This window comes from Delphinapterus leucas, chromosome 4 (assembly GCF_059928025.1).
Source record: "Delphinapterus leucas isolate spDelLeu-1000000601 "Yukka" chromosome 4, BTC_Dleu_Yukka2, whole genome shotgun sequence".
Classification (NCBI taxonomy): domain Eukaryota; kingdom Metazoa; phylum Chordata; class Mammalia; order Artiodactyla; family Monodontidae; genus Delphinapterus; species Delphinapterus leucas.
In genome coordinates this window covers 71,729,594-71,747,454 of record NC_143132.1, presented here as the reverse complement: position 1 = coordinate 71,747,454, position 17,861 = coordinate 71,729,594, and the positions used below count along the sequence as shown (strand labels likewise).

Genomic DNA, 17,861 nt, shown 5'->3' with positions numbered 1-17,861 from the left:
TCCTACCCCCAGGAGGGTAGGAACGAGTGGCCTGGAGCCCTGGGATTCGGGGACTGGGGAGGAAGCAGTGGGGATCTTCAGACCACTTGCCCTGGTGGCCAGCCTCTTCTTGGGCTGAGCCGTGTAGGGGGTGGGATCATTTTGCTCCAGGGATGGAATAGTGATGGCGGAAGTGCTGCCTGGCCTCTCCTGGTCACGCCACAGAGAGACGGGGCCTAGGTTAGTGATTTTCACAGGGCACCTTTGGGGCTTTCTTCTGGAAAGCAGTGGTGCCCTGCCCTCTTAAGTCCACACCTCCTTGTTTGTAACAGATGGCTTTGCTGTGGATAAGTGAGTTAATACAGCTAAGTGCTCAGAACTGTGCCCAGCATGTAGTTAACTGTAGTTGAAGTGTTAGAGTTTTTATTTTTCTTAACTAAAATTAAGAGAAATACAACCTGTTTACTCTGTGTGTGTGTGGTCAGTCAACTTAATGCCTCCTGTAATATAAAGGAGAACCAAAAGGAAATCGATTGTAGCATTTCGTGTATTCTAATATGTCAGTACAATCTGACATCACCAAGCAGTCAGATGCTAAGACCTCAGGTAGAACCAGCACGGCAACATCTACACAAGTGCTGACTGAGAGGAGAGTTTTGAAATAGTAGGGTAGGCTGCTTTCAGTGATATTTTTCTGAATGGTGGACAACTTCTGCTAAGTTCCAAACAAAGCAAAAGGCCAGTTTTCCCTCAGTTTACACAGTAGCTCCATTCCAGGAAGATTCAGTCTGTATTAACACTGTAAAAATGCTTTCTTGTTCGTATGTAAAGTGGGGTTTCATTTATAATCGGATGATTATAAACAAATTTCTCACCTGCATGAATTAAGTTGTATGGGATTTGGGACAGTGTGTGAGTCCCCCAGCCACCCACTCAGTGCCACTAATGGTCCCCCAACACTGTGACAGCCAAAAATGCCCCCTAGGGGGCTGTATGGCCCTCATGAGAACCATCTGGGTGAAGGGTTAGGGCTTAAAGTTTGGAAACCCCCTTCTGGCCCAGCCACTTTGGTAGAGGAGCCAGGGTTTGAACTGAGGGCTTCTCTTTCCCAGTGGTGGCTCTTTGTACTGCCCTGAGCTGCCTGGGAGAGTCTGAGCTCCTGGCACTGGGTTGGCAGCACCTCTGGGAACTGTGAGAGCAGAAGGCTCATGCTGGTCCCAGGCTGTGAGCACCTGCTCTCTTAGTGTGAACTGTGATGAGCGCTGGGGGACAAGGCCACCTCCAAGTCGGGAGGAGGGGGTCTTGGGGCAGCTGGCCTTTTCCCTCATCCCTGTCTTCTCCAGTGGTGATTGAACACGGGTCAGGGGCTGGCCAAGCCCTCAGCTCTGACGGGTCTTACTCGGACAAGGATGGGTTTAGTGTCGGGCTGCTTAGTTTTGAGGGTGCCACTGGCTTCTTTCTCTGGGCCCCAGAGGGTGTAACAGGTCTGGTGGCCCCTTGGCTGATTGAGGCCTGCATGTAATTTTGTTTGACCAGCACAGCATACACATGTGCTTGCGTGTGTGTATTTCAAACTTGAATTAGTTGACATAGTTCAAAAGTCAGGAGAAAGATCTAATGTCAAGTGTAAACAAGGAACAGAATGGTGTGGGTAATGGGTGAGTATTTGTGTGGGGAAAAAACAAGTCTGGAAGAACGCGTAAAAGTCATGAATGGCAGCCGACTTTGGGGATGGGGCTGAGGTGGCTGTGCGGCAAGAGAGGGATGAGACTTTATGGCTCTCGTGTGCCTTTTGAATATCTTACATGTGCGTATAGTACCTTTTCAAAAAAAAATTTTAATAGCGAGATTTTACACGTTGATTCAGATTTCTGGTATTTCTTGAAAACGTTGAAAGCTTTGACCACAGTGGGCCAGAGTCTGTTGTGACAGCCATTGACAGCAGTCTGAAAGCCCGCCCCAGCCTCTGCCCCTCCTTCCCTCTGACCCTCCTGTGGTCCTGGAGGTGTTTGTGTGGTGGCCTGTGGAGGGGTCTTTGGACCTGGGGGGAGGCTCATACGATGTCAGGCGTTGAGAGGACAGTAGCTAGAGCTCATCTAGTCCCTGTGGGGTCCATCAGGTCTGGGGAGCTCATGGATGGGTCTCAAGGGGCACTGCACCCCCAAAAGTTTTGTAATTAAAACGTTATGAATAAGGATGCATATATTTTCCTGGAGATACACTCGATAGTTTTCATCAGATTCTCAAAGGCCTTGTGACAACAGGAGCGTTTAAGAGCCAGTGGGGAACCGGAGAACAGAGTTTGATCTCAGGTCACTCGGCCATGGATGGCAGATTTGGGGAGTAAGACCCTAACTCCAGGGCCTGGGCTGTGTCCCAGCTGCCCTGATTCTACCCTTGTTGCCATAGGAGGAGGACAGGTGGCTACAGGCTCTTCTGTACAGCTGTTTGGGGGAGCAAGAAGGTGGTGTGAGTTCTTCCCCACAGCACATAGTAGGATGTGGGTGAGCCCAAGGCAGAGGCGGGGTCGCCTCTTACCTGCCTGCATCCCATGGTCCCTGAGCCATTCTTCTCTCCCCGCAGAGGCTGGGGAGCAGCAGCATGCAGCCGGAGGAGGGCACAGGCTGGCTGCTGGAGCTGCTGTCCGAGGTGCAGCTGCAGCAGTACTTCCTGCGGCTCCGCGACGACCTCAACGTTACCCGCCTGTCCCACTTTGAGTATGTCAAGAATGAGGACCTGGAGAAGATTGGCATGGGCCGGCCTGGTAGGTGGGGGCATTGGCCTTGCCTGTCGTCGCCCCACTGACCATTTACCTCCTCTGTCCTCAGGATCGGCAACCGCATGGAAGAGCCCTCCCCCCTTTATTCCGTGGGGTGGCAGAGCTGAGAACTCTCACTGCCTGTCCAAGAGCCCCCGCGGTGGGGCAGAGGGGCATCAGTAGATGCTGTACACAGTGAGTGCATGAGAACAGTTTGCAGTTGTGAAGGTGAATTGGAGTTTGAGGAATCTTACTTAAATTTCTGGCTACTCAGGATTAACTACACACTCTGTTTTGTTTGTGCAGACATTTCTAGGGTGTATTTCTTCCATCTTCTCCTCTTTTATAAATGCAGAATTGAGTCTGTTCTGAACACCAGGGGGGTTAGTGTCCAGAGGTCTGTGGAGAAGGGAAGATAAAATCCTTCAGATGATGGTTTGCTGCTTTTCTGCCCATCTCTCCCTTTCTCTGTCTCTCCTACAAAGATCTGTTCTATAAGTTGAACTCTTTTTTTTTTCTATGCGTTTATCCTGAAAGTAGTGACTATAGCTTCTAGAAGTCACAGTGTTCCTTGTAGAACATTAGAAACTTTTGAGTGCATTCAGCCTGAAATAGCTAAATAAGTAATGATGTGCTAATTTAGACACTGACTTAGGCTGCTTTTAGCCTAGAGAGTTGATACCTGATGCCAGTAACATAATAAAATTTTACGGGAGAAAAACTCAAAATTGGGGAAATTCTGTCCGTTACCTTGATTTATTTTTTTTTTCTTGAGAGTTGGCATAAGAGCACTACTGTTCAATTTTGGTGGTTAAATACCTCCATCCAGTTCGAGAAGAATTGCCTAGAAGTGGAATGCAGTGACCATCTGGTTAATGGCAGCCCCTGGTTGGTGGGGATGGCTTGTTTCCTTGGTGTCATCGTGCTGGGCAGTGTCTAGTGGTGGACTCCCCCCAGGGTGACCGAGGAAGCCTGCGATGGGCAGCAGCCTCTTGGGGGTGTGAGCGCCTTAACAGCACGGGTTCCCCTTCCTCCCCGCAGGCCAGCGGCGGCTGTGGGAGGCTGTGAAGAGGAGGAAGGCCATGTGCAAACGCAAGTCCTGGATGAGCAAGGTGGGTGGACAGGGAGGGACGTGGGAGTGGTAGCTCACTGGGGCCTCCCCTGGTGTCGTCCTGAGAGCCTTCCCCCACTCCCCGCAGTATAATCTCGCACTTTGTACAGACCTCCCACCTCCGGGGTCTTATCGGGCAGGGTGCTTGTAGAGCTGCCTGGCTAAGCGTCTGTCTCCGCTGGAGACGGCACTGAGTGGCCTGTGTGTAGCCTTGGCTTCACGTCCCCTCCCGCCAGGCAGTGGTGCCGGGCATGGAACAGGCACTTGTTGACAAGTGCGCTGTAACTTGAGCCCTCGCTTTGCCTAAGTGTTGGGGCCGGTGTCCAGTGTGGGGCGGTGGGACAGTCTGGACCCAGGACGTCTTTGCTTCCCTCATCCCACACCTCCCTAGTCTGTGGAGGGTTTCTCTGGTCACCGGGCCCCACTGACAGCTTCCTTCCCCAAGGCCCGCCCCCCACCCCGTTGCCCTAATTTGGGTCTCTGGAGTGGTGAGTCCCAGGTCTGACTCAGGGGAACTTTGCCCATTGTCTGGAAGACAATGTGAGAGGAAGTGAACCAGCCGGGCCTTCCCCCCACTTCTGGCCTCAGGGCTGGGGAGAGGGGCGGGCAGTGCAGAACAGCTGGATCTGGGATTGGGCCGTAGAGATTTCCTGGCTGTGATCTGGCAAGGGGCTGTCTCTTGGGATCCTGTGGCCTTTTCTGGGGACACTGTCCTGGTCCCTTGCCCAGGTTTTAGGGGAGGATGGGTGTGTTGGGGCGGGCGAAGGCAGGAGGGAAGAGCCACGCGGTGTGCAGGATTCAGGGGGTCTTGGATCTACCACCGACTCACAGGAGGTCCCCGGGCCAGTCGGTTGACCACTCCAGACTTGAGGCATGTGGCCAGTAAGACAGTGCCAGCCGCACTTGCCCAGCTCACCTCACGGGGCCTTGGGGAGGGTCCCTTGAGAAAAAGGCTGTGAAGGACCTTGTCATCTGAACACTGCTTGCAAATGGAAGGGATGCCAGTTGCTGGGAGGAAGGACGGAGCAGCGGCCAGAAGAGGCCCTCAGACTGGAGACCCCTTCACCCCATACAGACAAGGCTCTGCCGACCTTGGGGGCAGGGACCAACTGGGCAGAGGGTGCCGCCTGAAGCCGAGGCTTTGCATGCCCTGGTAGGGTGGCCAAGTCAAGCTGACAGGGCCGCTCTGACCCTCAGGGCTTCCCTCCTGTCCCCTGACCTTTGGCCCCTTCCCTCTCCAGCCCAGGCTGCAGAGTCCTCTCCAACCTTCCTTCTTTCTGAGCCCTCAGCTCTAGGCCTCCCTCCAGAAGCCCAGCTGTCTTCCCAGGCCCTTCCCCGGCAAGGCCTTCCTTCATCTGCACCCCCATACACACTCACGGTCCAACCTCAGGCTCAAATTATCCTCTCCCCAGGCAGGATGAAGAGCAGCCGACTCCCTGGGGAGGGTGGAGACAGACAGCGCCAAATGGGCAACCCAGAGACGGGGCCAGGGCTAAAAATGGACAGGAGGTGTTTGCGAGGGCCCCTAGGGCTCCTGCCCATCTGCTCGGGTGAGGGGCTGGAGTCTGTGCTGGGTAGGGGTACAGAGCAGGGAGGGGGGCAGAGGTGGTGCCGGGCTTTGGGCTATCCCTGACCCCACAGCTGGGTGTGGGACTGCAGCCGCCGCAGGCTACATGCCTGGCAGCCCGTTTCTGGCACGTAGCCCGAGGCCACACCGAGGCCGTGGGTTCCCGTTTGGAGGTGTGGTCAGGAGGGGGCGTGGGCCTCCAGCCAGGCCGCCCCCCAGAAGTTTGGCAAAGCCACGACCTGTCTGGCGGCCTCGCCAAGGACCCAGTGGGGCAGGACTGAATGACTGGCTCTGGGACCTCAGGGTTCCATCTGGCCCCTGGCTGCCTTCAAACAGGTGTTCAGTGGAAAGCGGCTGGAGGCTGAGTTCCCCCCTCATCACTCTCAGAGCACCTTCCGGAAGACCTCACCCACCCCCGGAGGCCCAGCAGCGGAGGGGTCCCTGCAGAGCCTCACCTGCCTCATTGGGGAGAAGGACCTGCATCTCTTTGAGAAGCTGGGAGATGGCTCCTTTGGCGTGGTGCGCAGGGGCGAGTGGGACGCCCCCTCGGGGAAGACGGTGAGCTCTCTGGGTCCTGTGGGGCGTGGCAGGCCCTGCTCTGCCCTCTGAGGTGGATCTGTCCCCTCTGCTGGGATGTGAAGGGGGCTGGGGACAGGTCCAAAGTGGCTCACCCTGGAGTCCGTGCTCAGGGTTAACTAGACACATGTTCCTTTTTTCAGTTATAAAACTAATGATCATAAAAGTTTGGAGACTTAAAAATAAGAAAAACAAAAAAAAGCCTGTAATCCCACCACTCAGAGGAAGCAGAGTTAGCATTTACACCTTTTTTCCCTTCAGACATTTTGTTGAATTTCTTTTAAGATACACATTTTAGACACAACTTTTTAACGCTTGCCCTTTCATCTTAGTATTGTATTTAAAAAATCTTCCCCGGAGGGAAAGATAGCGTGTGTGCAGTAAAGCATACAGTTCTTGAGTGTACGGCTCAGTGACTTTTCACATACGCATGGGCCCGTGTGACCACTGCCCAGATTGTGATGTAGAACAGGGGTCCCCAACCCCCGGTCCACGGCCTGTTAGGAACCAGGCCGCACAGCAAGAGGTGAGTGGCGGGCAAGTGAGCGAGCTTCATCTGCCGTTCCCCATCGCTCGCATTAGTGCCTGAACCCTCATATCCAGCACCCCCCCATCCCAGTCTGTGGAAAAACTGTCTTCCACGAACCCGTCCCTGGGGCCAAAAAGGTTGGGGACCACTGGTGTAGAACATCTCTGTCACCTGAGAAGGCTCCCTCATGCCTCTTCCACTGAGTATCACCTCCCCTCAAGGGAAGCCACTCTTCTGATTTCTGTCACCACAGATTAGTTTTATGGCATTATATTTAAAGCATTATATTTAAAGCATTTTAAATGCTTTAAATCCTTCTACACCAAAAACATTTCTTATCATAACATTTTAATATTCCGTCATTGCACCGGTCATCTCTTACCTTGCGGTTGCCACTTAACCTGGGCACCCCCGCAGGAAGGGGAGGCCCGGCTCATGGCTGTTGGGGTAAGCTGCCCTCCCCCTGCCAGGCCACAGGCCCCTGGGACACGCTCACTCACCCGATGAGCAGGTCTGAGGCTGGAGTGGGGAGCAGGCTAGCCCGGAGTGTGGAGGCTGGGGCCTGTCCTGACTCTCTGCAGCCCCCACTCTGGTCAGGTGAGTGTGGCTGTGAAGTGCCTGAAGCCTGATGTGCTGAGCCAGCCAGAGGCCATGGATGACTTCATCCGGGAGGTCAATGCCATGCACTCGCTTGACCACCGAAACCTCATTCGCCTCTACGGTGTGGTGCTCACACCGCCCATGAAGATGGTGAGTGCTGTGGGCAGAAGGGGGATGGCGGCAGGGAGGACCCTGTGCCCCTCACCTCCTGCCTGTGCTGTGGTTACTCCCTGCATCCTGACGAAGGTCAGAGGTCCTCCAGATCCTGCTTTGGTCCCCCACCTGATGTGGCAAGGGGGCTCACAGGCCTACCCCGGTACTGACCGACCCTGGTGTCCGCTGGAGCTCACTTCCATCTCTCTGGGTTTGGCTTGTGTTCACCGGCAGAGGGTTGCACCCACGGGAGGGGCCGGTCCCAGAGTTCAGTGTTTGGCATTTGCTAACCTGAGCCTCTTTGGGTTGCTCTTCTGGGCCTCGGTTTCCCATGTTCCCTAGAGGGGAGGGGCTTGGGAAGCTGTAGGATTCTTAGAGGTCCCTGGAGGACAGGCCAGGGAGGAGCATGGAGCACGGCTCTGGCAGGCCTTGAGGGGAGGAGCTGAGGGAGGGGCAGGGCTCAGCCATGCTTATTCCTCCTTCCTCCTCCGTGGCCTCAGGTGACAGAGCTGGCACCTCTGGGATCGTTGTTGGACCGGCTGCGCAAGCACCAGGGCCACTTCCTCCTGGGTACCCTCAGCCGCTACGCTGTGCAGGTGGCTGAGGGCATGGGCTACCTGGAGTCCAAGCGCTTTATTCACCGTGACCTGGCCGCCCGCAATCTGCTGTTGGCCACCCGTGACCTGGTCAAGATCGGGGACTTCGGGCTGATGCGAGCACTACCCCAGAATGACGACCACTACGTCATGCAGGAGCACCGCAAGGTGCCCTTTGCCTGGTGAGGGGCAGGCGCTGCCGGCTCGTGGGGCCTGGACCACCCCCCCACCCGATCCCTACACACCCAGGCTTCAGAGCTTCCAGGGCCTTCCATACACCCACCAGCCCTTGTCTCTTCTGGGCCCGGGGTGCCCTTGTTGTGTGCCCATCCATTCACTTATCCATCCAGTAATTCTCAGGGGCCCACGTGCCAGGTGCTAGGGTGCACAGGGATAAGTGCTGTGGGACACATTAAGGCTTCCTGGAAGACGCAGTTTTAAGCTCCTGAAATACCAGAAGTTAGCCAGGCAGAGACTGGCTGCTAAGCGTGTCCCAGGTAGAGCTGGGGGCAGGCAAGGCCTTGTAGACTGACGAGGGATGTTCACCTGCACACTGGGGTGGTACCTGGCCCTGCCCTCGCCCCTGTGTGATCTTATCGTGTGCTGAGACTGTCATGATCCTCTGCTGTCAGAGGCTCCTGAAGGAGTGTCATCTCCTTGCTTTGGGGTGGGAGGAGTCGGTCCAGTTCTGGTTGCCAGAAAACCCTCTAATCCAGGATGTACAGTCACCCCTAATTAATTACTGACTTTATATCTAGGATGATCACACATCCTGGATTATGCCTGATGTCCTGGAGTAATTAATAGCACCTCCTTTCATACTCAAGCGTCCTGGTTTGAATGGTAAATTATAAGGTCACCTTTTTTTATGCAGCCCTCTTAAAACAATCCTGTGAAGTGAGCAGATTATTGTTATTCCCATTTCACAGATGAAGAACGTGGGGCTTAGAGCTCTTGGGTGACTTTCCCTGGGTCCCACGCCCTTTGAGTGGCAGGGCCAGCTCTACAGTCCCATGAGGTATCTCTGATTCTCCATCGAGGGCGGCTTCCTCCTCACTCCCCGTGCCTCAGTCCACCGTGGAATGAATACCCTTTGTTAGCTTCCCTGCAGTGCCATTTTTCTTCCTTACCCAAGAGGGAGCTCCAGAGAGTGTGTGGGATGAGGAAAGCGACTGTGACTGTTCCCACCCATTTTGGTTCTTCCCCAGGCCCTATCCAGATTTCCCACCCACACCTTCCTGCTGAAATGACCTAAATCCTAGGATCCTGCCCCAAATCTGGAAATTGTCATCCTCCCACCACAATTAGAAAACAGCCTGAGATCTTATCCCACCCCACTTTTTGCCCCTTCTGGAGCTGCTGACCTTCTTCCTTTCCCTGACATGGGAACATCCTCCTCTCCCCACCCCAGGCCGCGCGTGGAAAAAAGACCTGAGCAGAGACAATTTTGTCCAAGTCTGTGCACCCCGTAGTTAAGAAGTCCTTAACTTCACACTGCGCTCCCAGTACCTACTGTGAACCTGGGCACGCGGGGCAACGGCACACTTGTGCATGAGCATTTGGGGTCCACTGGCGCTGATGCAGGGGGTGGGGGTGCCCTGAGAGGCCTTCTGCTTGACCCCTGCCTCTGCCAGGTGTGCCCCTGAGAGCCTGAAGACTCGCACCTTCTCCCATGCCAGCGACACCTGGATGTTTGGGGTCACGCTGTGGGAGATGTTCACCTATGGCCAGGAGCCCTGGATTGGCCTCAATGGCAGTCAGGTGAGGGGGCTGGGGCTATGCTCCCCACAGCGTGGCTGGGGGTTGATTTGATCCTTGTCTCCCAACCTGGCCCTGTTGGAACTGGCTCCTACCTGTTGGAATCCCTGTCTCCCTTGCGCTGTGTCTGCCTGACCCCCTCAGGTAAGCTGAGCAAAGAGCACGGCCCCCAGTGGTCAGGAACAGGCCGGCCTGGGCTTTTTCGCAGTCCTCCTTTGCCACGGCCCCCTGTTCGGAGGCCCCAGACCTAGGGGTAAGGGTCAGAGGCCCAGGGCGCAGGCAGAGCTCTTCTTTGGGGTACAGGCATGGCGGCCAGCAGTTCCAGCCATTCCGTGGGCTGGGGGGAGGGATGAGCGGTGAAGAGCCGGGTGCTCTGTTTGTCCTCAAACTGCACCTCCCCCCCACCAGATCCTGCATAAGATTGACAAGGAGGGGGAGCGTCTGCCCCGGCCCGAGGACTGCCCCCAGGACATCTACAATGTCATGGTTCAGTGCTGGGCTCACAAGCCAGAGGACAGACCCACCTTTGTGGCCCTGAGGGACTTCCTGCTGGAGGTGAGGGCAGATCTGCCCCCGGGGGCAGGGGTATCGAGCAGGTGTCACCCTGAGGTGGTTAGTGACCTGTCTCTGCCCCCAGGCCCAGCCCACTGACATGCGGGCCCTTCAGGACTTTGAGGAACCAGACAAGCTGCACATCCAGATGAACGACGTCATCACCGTCATTGAGGGGAGGTAGGGAGCGCGGGGGGCTGTGCCTGCACCGCCGTGAAGGGCGCAGACTGGTTGGGCTTGGGGCCCAGAGCCGTTCTGCCTCTCAGGTCCCCATGGCAACAGCCCCTCTCAGGGCTCCTGCAGCAAGAGGGGAGGGCAGGCCTGGGTCCTCCTGAGTGCATGGGGTTAAGTATGCAGGTGCGGTGGCTCGCAGGGGGGTTTCCCTGCCTAGCGTCTCCTCTGTCACCCTTTTCCCACCAGGCTCCAGTGCTGGCTCTGTGGGTTGGGGCCTCACTGCCGTAATGGTGGGATGTAGGAAGTGGAGCAGCCTGGCCTCGGGGCCCAGCTGGGACTCCTGGACATTCCTCCTCTTATCCTCCCCTGCCCCACCTCTTCCCTCTCCTCCCAGGATAAGGACTCTGGACTCCCACCTGGGTGCCCTTCAGTAGCCCCAAGCAGCCCTGCCTCTTTCTGGCAGCCTCTGCCTTCCCAGGGCTCTCCTCCGTCCTCTGCTGGGCCTCCCACCTGGCCATTTTGTCCCCGGGCTGCCCTCACAGGGTCTCTGTTCCTGCCCCCTCAATCCCCCTCACACCTGGCAACAAGTGTCTGCCTGCAGGCAGCCTCTCCTGAGTCAGGTCTCCCACCTGGAGCCCCCAAAGTTCAAGCCTGCCTGCTGTGGAGGCCCCCCTACCGCTCAGGCCACCCTCTGTTATCTCATCCCCAGGGTGTCTGAGAAGCTGGTTGCGGTGGGGCGGGCTAGAGGTGCCTTTGGGGTAGGGGGTGAGCACGGAGGACCCGGAAGAGGAGCGAGGCAGAGGAAATCCCCTGCGCTCCCAGCCCCTCTGACTCAGAGCCAGGCAGGGACTTCCCACGGAGCCCTTCCTACCTGGACTTCAGGTTTGGGGGTCTGGGACCTTTGGATAAACCTTGTGCCTCATGGGGGGTTGTTGAGGGGGAGTGTTTCTGGGTCTGAGTCAGACTGACAGAGTAGGCCCTGGAGCCCGGGCTGGCTGTGGAGGAGCATGGCCTGCACACGCTGTGGCCCCACCATCTCCTCCTCAGGCTGGGGCTCCCCTCACGTTCGGGCCCAGTATCTGTGAATTAAGAATGACATCCTAGCAAGTTGGGCGGGGGGAGGTATGGTTGGGGAGTTAGTGGTGGTGGACAGAAAGCTAGAAAGCTGCTAGGAGAGAAGCCTGGAGGACAGGAAGGAATACGTAGTCTGCGGTTTGGAGCTCAGGGGCCAGGGAAGGGAATGCAGGCGTGGCAGTCTGGGGAGCATTCTGGAAATAGGAAGATTAGGGTGGGGGCCCTTCTGGAGGTGCATGGCAGGACCTTCAGCTAGAATCTGAGCCTACAGCCATTCCCACCTCCAGGAGCCAGAGGGCCCTGGACCTGAGCCCTCTTGTGCCCTGTAGTCCCCAGGTCTTTACTTCCCTCATCCCTTGCTCTCAGTAGGGGTGACTCAGGGGCTTTGTGTGTTTCTGGGGCGTTTGTCTCTGGAGCTGGCAACCTGGGTCACCACTGGAGTGAGGCGGGGAACAGGAGGGGAGAGGGGAGCCGCTCCTCCTGGGAGGCCACCGTGGGCGGGCCCTGCCCCGCCCTTTCGTCACAGGCTTGGGTTGGCCCAGCTGCTGGCTCCACCGCCACTGCCTGCCAGTGTGGGCTTGCTGGGTTCTTCCTCCAGGGCCACCAGCCGACTTGGACCACAGTGCCTGCCGCAGGTCCCTGGAGCTACTCAGGAGGTGGGAGGTGAGGGGCAGGAGGCATGACAGCCGGTGAGGCTTTGGGAGTGGGCCTGTGTGTCGGTGGTACCAGAGCTTTAAATGCCCCCTTGTTTCCTTGGTGCCCCAAGTGTGTTTGTTTGTCTGGCTCTGTCTCCGTGTCTCCGGGTGGGTGGGCTCTGTTCATGGGTGTCCCTTTGGGTCTGGGTTTGTACGTATGGGTCTCCGTCTGTTTCTCCATCTTCCTTTAGCAGCCTGGCTCTCAGCTGTCTCATATCTGTGCTCTTCTGTTAGACTGGGGTTTCTTCTTGCAGAAGCTGTCTCCTAGCCAGAGTCTGGAGCACCCTTGCCCCTGGCTCTGACTGATTCTTTAGACTCAGGGCTTCTCGGGGTACCAGGCGGCGGGCAGAGAGAGGACACCAGATGTCCTGTGAGCCAAGCTTGCGAGGCTCTGTCTAGACTGTGAGGGACAGTTGATGACCACTCTTTTTCCAGGGGGTCTTCTTTGGAGGCTGGGGTGGCTGACAGAACTTTGATGTTCTGTTTTCACAAACCAGAGAAGGGGGACAGAGATTCTGAAATCCATGTGTAGGTCCTTGGCCTGGCCTGGTCCCTGGAGCCTTTGCTTCCTGTGGTGGGTGGGAGAGGGGGAAGCAAAGGGGGTGTGTTGTCCCTCAAGGCCAGGGGCTGCCGGGGACACCTGGAGAGAAGTGCGTGGGGTGGTGTTTTGAGCAGAATGTTGAAGCCACATTTGTCAGCCATTTCTGGGCTGCCTAAGCCAGAACTGGGATAATGGGCTGAGGTTTCCAGAGGCTGGTCCCCAAGAGAGCTGGGGCAGCCGTTGGTGGTTCTTAACCCAGGCCCTGGTGTTTCCCAGGTGCTGCTTCACATCTTGTCTGTCCCAGGATGCTGTCAGGCAGCCTGCTGGAGGTGCCTGTCTTTGCTGCGGGGACTGTGCCCTCCACTTGCCATGGAGACTCTGGGCTGTTCTTGGAAGGGGAAGGGAGGTGTGGCCAGAGCAGGCTGGGTGGGAAGGGCTGGTCTGGTCCTCTCTGGGCCGAGCCTTGGAGGGGGACCAGTGGGCAGTGTGACGTAACGTTGGCCATCTCGGGAGTTATAATTGACCCTCGTTGGGAGGAAGCTGCTTCCGTGCTTGGGATGTCATTCCCAAGGGGGTCTTTCTTATACATACTCTGCACTCCCCACTCCCCTTCCCCAGTAGCAAGGGCTGTCGTGCCTCCTGCCCCTCACCTCCCACCTCCTTTTTTGAGACTTGATGTGAGGACTCCCAGCAGTGATAAAGGGAGCCCTTCCTTCTGGGCCTGGCTCTAGCCTTGGCCATACCTGTAACAGAGAGGTAGGCTTGGCTCTGCTCTTGCTCTCAGAAGTGGGTCCAGAGGAGGCTTCCGAGTGAGGGTCTGTTAGCAAAAGGAAGGGAGCAGAGGGAGTGACCTCCTGCCCATCTGGTCTTGCTCAGGGTCCACTGGGAGGGCGTGGTCACGGCATAAACCTGGCCTTGGACGCAAGTCTGTTCCACTCTGCACTGCTTCTCCACCTCAGTTAACGAGCATCTCTGAAGAGGTGTGGAGAGCAGAGTCCAGCGTCCAGCCATGGGCTTGGTGTCTGAGCCTGTTCCGTGGAGGGGCACGTGGGACCCAGGGGGCCCATGGGTGTTGGGTGAGAGCAGCATCGGGGTCTGGGGGCCAGGGGCTCCCCACCCTGCCTCCTTGGCCTCAGCCGGCCTGGGGGTGTGGGGTGGGGGGAGGGGAGGCGTTTCTCTCTTTGGAATGGCCCTGCTATTTTTGGATGGGCTTTGTCCCTTCCGGGTGTTGTCCTCTCTTCTTCCTTCCTTTCCTGCCCTTCCCACCCAGGGGCGCTGGGTGGTAATCACAGGGTTGCTGTGTCTGTGGTGGCTGGTCAGCAGCCTTGCTGACAAGGAGGCTGGGCTCTCGTCCCTCCCCCTACACGCCTCTTGGCTCCCCAAGGATTGCTGTGTTTGTGGGGTTCGACATTAGGTCTCTGGGACAGGCTCTTTGGGGGTCACACTGGCCCAGTGGCCACATCACCTCGCAGAAGGGGGTCCAGGTGTTCGGGCCTCACTGCCTCCTTCCAGCCTCCACCTCCCCCAACCCCTCTGGTCTGGCTGCAGCTTGGAGGAAACCTTTCTTTATGCTCCTGCTGTGGACAGGTGATGTACAGGTGGGGGGCTGACAGTGAGCGGATGCAGCTTGGTGCCACACACGTCCGCTGCAGCAGCAGCATGAGGCTATCACCACCTCTGCCTTAGCCCAGATTCTGTGCCTGTCCTCAGGTGTGCGTGATCCCAGCAGATGCAGGAGCCTCGTGGCCTGTTGGATTTTGGGCATTGGAAGCGTCCAGGAGGGCGCTCTGTTCTTTCTTGCCCACCTGGCCCGGCTCCCACCCCCACCCCAGGCCTGGACTTAGGCTGTGCCAACAGATTCTGTGTCTGAGGTCAGAGCGAGGGGCTGGTGGTCCCATAGTCCAGCCACGCTGGGAGCCTGGGTTCCCTTCTGGACCCCTTGTTGAAGACAAGAGTGGAGCTCTCCTCCCAAGGAGGTGGATGGGGGCCAGAGTGGGGGTCCCACGGTCCTGGCAGGAGGTGGTGGAAGGCACTGGAGATGTGTAAACTGGTGATGTGATAGCGTGGGTTGCCCCAGGTGCTTCCAAAACTTGGAGGGCTGACTGCAGGATATGGGACTGTGGTAGGAGGGCTTGGCCCCAAGCCCAGTCCTGAGGCCATGGTTCTCCCTTGGGCCGTTGTAGCTCAGAACTCCTGGAACTGGGTTGAAGAGTGAGATCGGGTGGCTAGGAGAGGACTAGGGCTTAGGCCTTGCCAGGGGAGGAGGGAGGCGAGGTGGTATTGTGAGAAGGGCGCTGGCTTCACGGATTAACAACTGGGTTTGAATCTTGGATCTGCTGTACTCTTTCTGGTAACTGTAGGCAAGTCATGTCACTTGTTTGAACCTGTTTCCGTATTTGTAAACTGTAGGAAAAGCTATCTGACCCACCTAGGGCACTTAGGGTAAGGCTGCGTGCAAATACCAGGCCCTGTACTGGGTGAGTGGCAGGTCCTGGGGGGCTGCTGGGAGGAGGTGGGCTGGTGGCAGGCTACTCTGATCCTGGGCCCTTAGCCCTTGTGCTCCCTTCTGCCAAGGTGGTCAGATACCACGGCTAAAGAGAGCTTGGTGTAAAAAGGGTCCCAGTCCTTGGGACTGTCCCACCACTCCCTGGTGTTCACCATGTCACCTCTGTTGCACAGGGCTGAGAATTACTGGTGGCGTGGGCAGAACACACGGACGCTGTGCGTGGGGCCCTTCCCTCGCAACGTGGTGACCTCTGTGGCCGGCCTGTCAGCCCAGGACATCAGCCAGCCCCTGCAGAACAGCTTCATTCACACAGGGCATGGTGACAGCGACCCCCGGCACTGCTGGGGCTTCCCTGACAGGATCGATGAGTGAGTACTGGCAGGGTCCCGCCCGGGGGCTCCAGGGCCAGCAGCCCCTCTCTGGGCATGCAGGCTCTCCAGGCCTCCAAGGTCCCAGTTACAGCCGTGGGCCAAGGGTCTCTTGTTCAGCAGCTTTTCCTTGTCGGCAGAACTGGGGTTGGAGCTTCAAAGGATAAATGGCCTCCAGGGTCCACACCTTAAGCCCCCCTGGCAAACTGGCTTTAGGAGAATGGACTTGGGAAGAGCCTTTGGAAGCAGTTCAGTAGGAAAGCTTCTCATGATCCCCAGCACTTGGGTGGCAGTTTCCCTTCTCCTGCTGGTAGGACCTGAGTCCTGGAGATGGGAGCTGCTGGCTCAGGCCCAGGGGTGCAAGGTGCAGAAAAAGCTCCCTACGGGGAAACTTCAGAGTGCCCACCTGCCTGCTCACTCTGTACCTGGGAGGGGGGTTCAGCCTCCTTTAAGTGAAAAGACGAGGTCATGGGGTGGGGGGCATCTGGGGAGGATACACAGGAGAATTAGTCACTTCCTGGGGGCCCCGCCCTGAGGGTGCCACTTGGAGCTCCTCCTGCTGGGCCTCCGAGCCTCTGTGCTGGCAGCACGGGGCTTCCGGGCAGCGCTCTCTCCTCTGACTTCTGACAGGCTTCTGCCCCGGGGGCGTGGCGCAGCAGGCCCTTCACCCCCTGCCCCGCACACCAGAACGCTGAGCCCTGGGAGGGTGCCCGTCTCTTGCCTCACAGGAGCCAGGCGAGGGCCTGAGAGAGCTGGGGCCGGAGAAGGCAGACACCTTCCAGAAGGCGGACCGGCGCCCTCTGCCCTGCTCCTGGCGCGCCATGGCCAGCCCAGCCCCATTCCTCCGGGCTTTAATCAGCCCCAGTAACTGCGTCCCAGATGATGAGAGTTGACACAGGGGTTGCAGGTGAATTGGGAGCGTGGCGGTAGCCCGGCCCATACCCTACCTCCTGGCAGTGGGGCAGAAGGATGCCTCCTGTCCACCCTGGCTGGGGCAGTGTGGCCCAGAAGCCTCAGGGCCTGGCAGGAGAGAAGAGAGTGTGCCAGCAGGTGGCTGCTGGGCATGGATTGGGGTGCCTTGGGGTTACAGAGGGCCAACTCTGCCCTTTTGGGGTGTCCTTGGAGCTCCTACAGTCCTAGGTTTTTCAGCCTACAGTCAGGAGTTCTTTCTCTGCCCCCTCTCCACTGTACCCTCCCCTGGTTCCTGCTAGATCTACAGAAGGGAGCTACCAGGGTCAGAAGTCCTGGGCTCCAGGCCTGCGTCTGCAAGGGGCTTGGATGACATGGTTCTGTCCTCTGCCTGACCCCAGGGGACAGGCCCAGCACCTCCTCCAGGGTGCCCTCACTGCTGCTGCCCCACACCCTTACCCACCTCTGACCTGCGTCTCTCCCCACAGACTGTATCTGGGAAACCCCATGGACCCTCCCGACCTGCTGAGTGTGGAACTGAGCACCTCCAGACCCACCCAGCATCTGGGCAGGGTGAAAAGTAAGGGCCCCCAAGCCTGGTCCCCTAGTTCCTCAGCTGCCCAGGAAGGGATGCTGTCTCCTCAGGCCACCCCGAGCTGGCTGTTCCTGCTCTGGGATGGTCGGGTCAGGGCAGCATGGGGACAGCTGTGTCCCTGGCTCCGGCTGGGCGTGGGGCGGACGGCAAGAAGCAGCTGTATCCGCCGAGGTGGGCATCCTCGGTCTGGCCCGCACTGGCCTGCCTGCTCAGCTTCCCTCCTCCCTCCTCCTTCCCGCCGTGCTCAGATCCTGGCTCTCCTCACTCCCCCTAATCCTGCTCTTCTCTCCTGCCAAAACCACCCCACGGGCTCCATCTTGGCCAGGAGCCTCATCCATCTCCCGGATCCAGGGCCTGTCGCTCCGGAACATAGTTTTCCCATCCTGCCGCCCCATTGCTTCCCATTGCTGCTGGGTTTGTACATTCATTTGCCCCTTTTCACATCTCTCTCTCTCTCTCTCTCTCCCCCCCCTTCCCCCCTCCACACTCTGCCCTGTTGTCTGACTCTGTCTCCCCTCCCTTGTCCTTGCTCTGCCCCCTCTACTCTCCGCATGACCTTTCTCGCAGGGGAGCCTCCACCTCGCCCTCCTCAGCCTGCCATCTTCACTCAGAGTAAGTGGGGCTGCTCTTGGTGCCTTGGCCCCCGCCCCCGCCCCCTCTCTCCTCTCATTTCTCTCCTCCTGGAAGGTACAGAGCCCCAGCTGGCCGGGGTGGGAGGGGAAGTGGGTGTGTGCTGTGAGCTTTTGCCGCTGACCTGGCCCGGCATGCCTGCCTCTCCCCCAACCCCCAAAAGCCTGGGCTTTGGGAACAAGAGTGTGGT

At 57.8% G+C, this 17,861-nt stretch overlaps 1 protein-coding gene across 15 annotated transcripts in view; it reads left to right on the top strand.

The window, feature by feature from the left end:
- TNK2 (tyrosine kinase non receptor 2) overlaps positions 1-17,861 on the top strand; it is a 37,032-nt gene that overhangs the window by 14,999 nt on the left and 4,172 nt on the right. For 7 of the 15 annotated variants that reach the window (XM_030760718.2, XM_030760716.2, XM_030760721.2 and 4 more), the window contains 11 exons: positions 2,563-2,743; positions 3,779-3,849; positions 5,752-5,973; positions 7,118-7,270; positions 7,774-8,051; positions 9,504-9,630; positions 10,036-10,182; positions 10,265-10,359; positions 15,343-15,537; positions 16,935-17,026; positions 17,609-17,653. In XM_030760718.2, coding sequence (XP_030616578.2) covers positions 2,581-2,743; positions 3,779-3,849; positions 5,752-5,973; positions 7,118-7,270; positions 7,774-8,051; positions 9,504-9,630; positions 10,036-10,182; positions 10,265-10,359; positions 15,343-15,537; positions 16,935-17,026; positions 17,609-17,653 — 1,588 coding nt within the window. In that variant the 5' untranslated portion in view covers positions 2,563-2,580. Of the gene's footprint in view, positions 1-2,562; positions 3,850-5,751; positions 5,974-7,117; positions 7,271-7,773; positions 8,052-9,503; positions 9,631-10,035; positions 10,183-10,264; positions 10,360-15,342; positions 15,538-16,934; positions 17,027-17,608; positions 17,654-17,861 lie in introns of those variants that run through there. The other 8 variants (XM_030760713.2, XM_089909995.1, XM_089909997.1 and 5 more) reach the window with 5 other exon arrangements.